Below are 950 nucleotides of genomic sequence, written 5' to 3' on the forward strand. Positions count from 1 at the left end.
ATTTTCAACATTGACAGTATCTATTAGAACACAGTATAAGATATTAAGTACAAAATACTTTTTAAGAAATTAAGAATAATTATAAAATAAAAAAATAATAGAGAATTGAAGTAACGGTAAAAATAACGGCTAAGCTCGTTACTGTTACTATAAAAATGTAACGTTACCATTATCGTTACAGATAGAAAAAAGTAATGATCGTTACTGAAAAAAATAACGAAAATGGCGTTACAAATAAATAAATGACACTACTTCCCAACCCTGATTTTAACATTGATCTGAGAGACTAGAAATTGGAAAATTATGGCAAAGATGGAATTGATTAATAATTCATACACATTTTGCTATTTTATTCGTTACCTTGATCGCCCCCTCCGTGGCAGTGACTTCTGTTCGGACATTGGAGAAATATCCGAAGACGTGCTCGACGTGCCGTGATAGATAAAGTCCGAGACCGCGCGAACTGAAACGACAGTGTATTAGAATATCGATTAGTTGAGATTTTTAATAAATCTCAGATTAGAACGTACTATGTTTTAATTTTCCAGCGTCCAGCTGATTCGACGATTCCGTGCGCGAGCTTATCAGTTGGTCCGGGTCAGACTCGCTCTCGTCGCTCTCGACATCGCCTGGGGTTTGCTGCTTTCTCTGCTGTCGCCTTCTCGACGAGACGCTCTTCATGCTCTGCACAGATTGAATCTTTGTGTGCAAAATACAATTTATAAAAGAATTCTAACTTCTATTAGTTCTATTAGTTTAATCTAATTTTCAATCGAGTTGCATTGTTAATTAAAAGTTATATTATTTACAATTTACAAATTAAAGTATGCGATTTAATATAATATATATGTAAATATAATATAATTTAATATAATAGTTTAATATATTTAATAATTAATAATTAATATTTATATATATATATATATTAATTATTAAATATATATATACAT

The 950-nt window shown here is 30.6% G+C and overlaps 1 protein-coding gene across 1 annotated transcript in view; it reads right to left on the minus strand.

Annotated features, from left to right (window-relative positions):
• The window catches only part of LOC105619305 (Down syndrome cell adhesion molecule-like protein Dscam2), a 118,206-nt gene that overhangs the window by 1,179 nt on the left and 116,077 nt on the right, over window positions 1-950 (minus strand). Inside the window, exons 28-29 of the mRNA XM_012200828.1 lie at window positions 531-684; window positions 361-463 (exon numbers count right to left, since the gene is read on the minus strand). Of these exons, the coding sequence (XP_012056218.1) occupies window positions 361-463; window positions 531-684 (257 nt within the window). The remainder of the gene's footprint in view (window positions 1-360; window positions 464-530; window positions 685-950) is intronic.

This window comes from Atta cephalotes, assembly GCF_000143395.1.
Source record: "Atta cephalotes unplaced genomic scaffold scaffold00020, whole genome shotgun sequence".
In the NCBI taxonomy this organism is placed as follows: domain Eukaryota; kingdom Metazoa; phylum Arthropoda; class Insecta; order Hymenoptera; family Formicidae; genus Atta; species Atta cephalotes.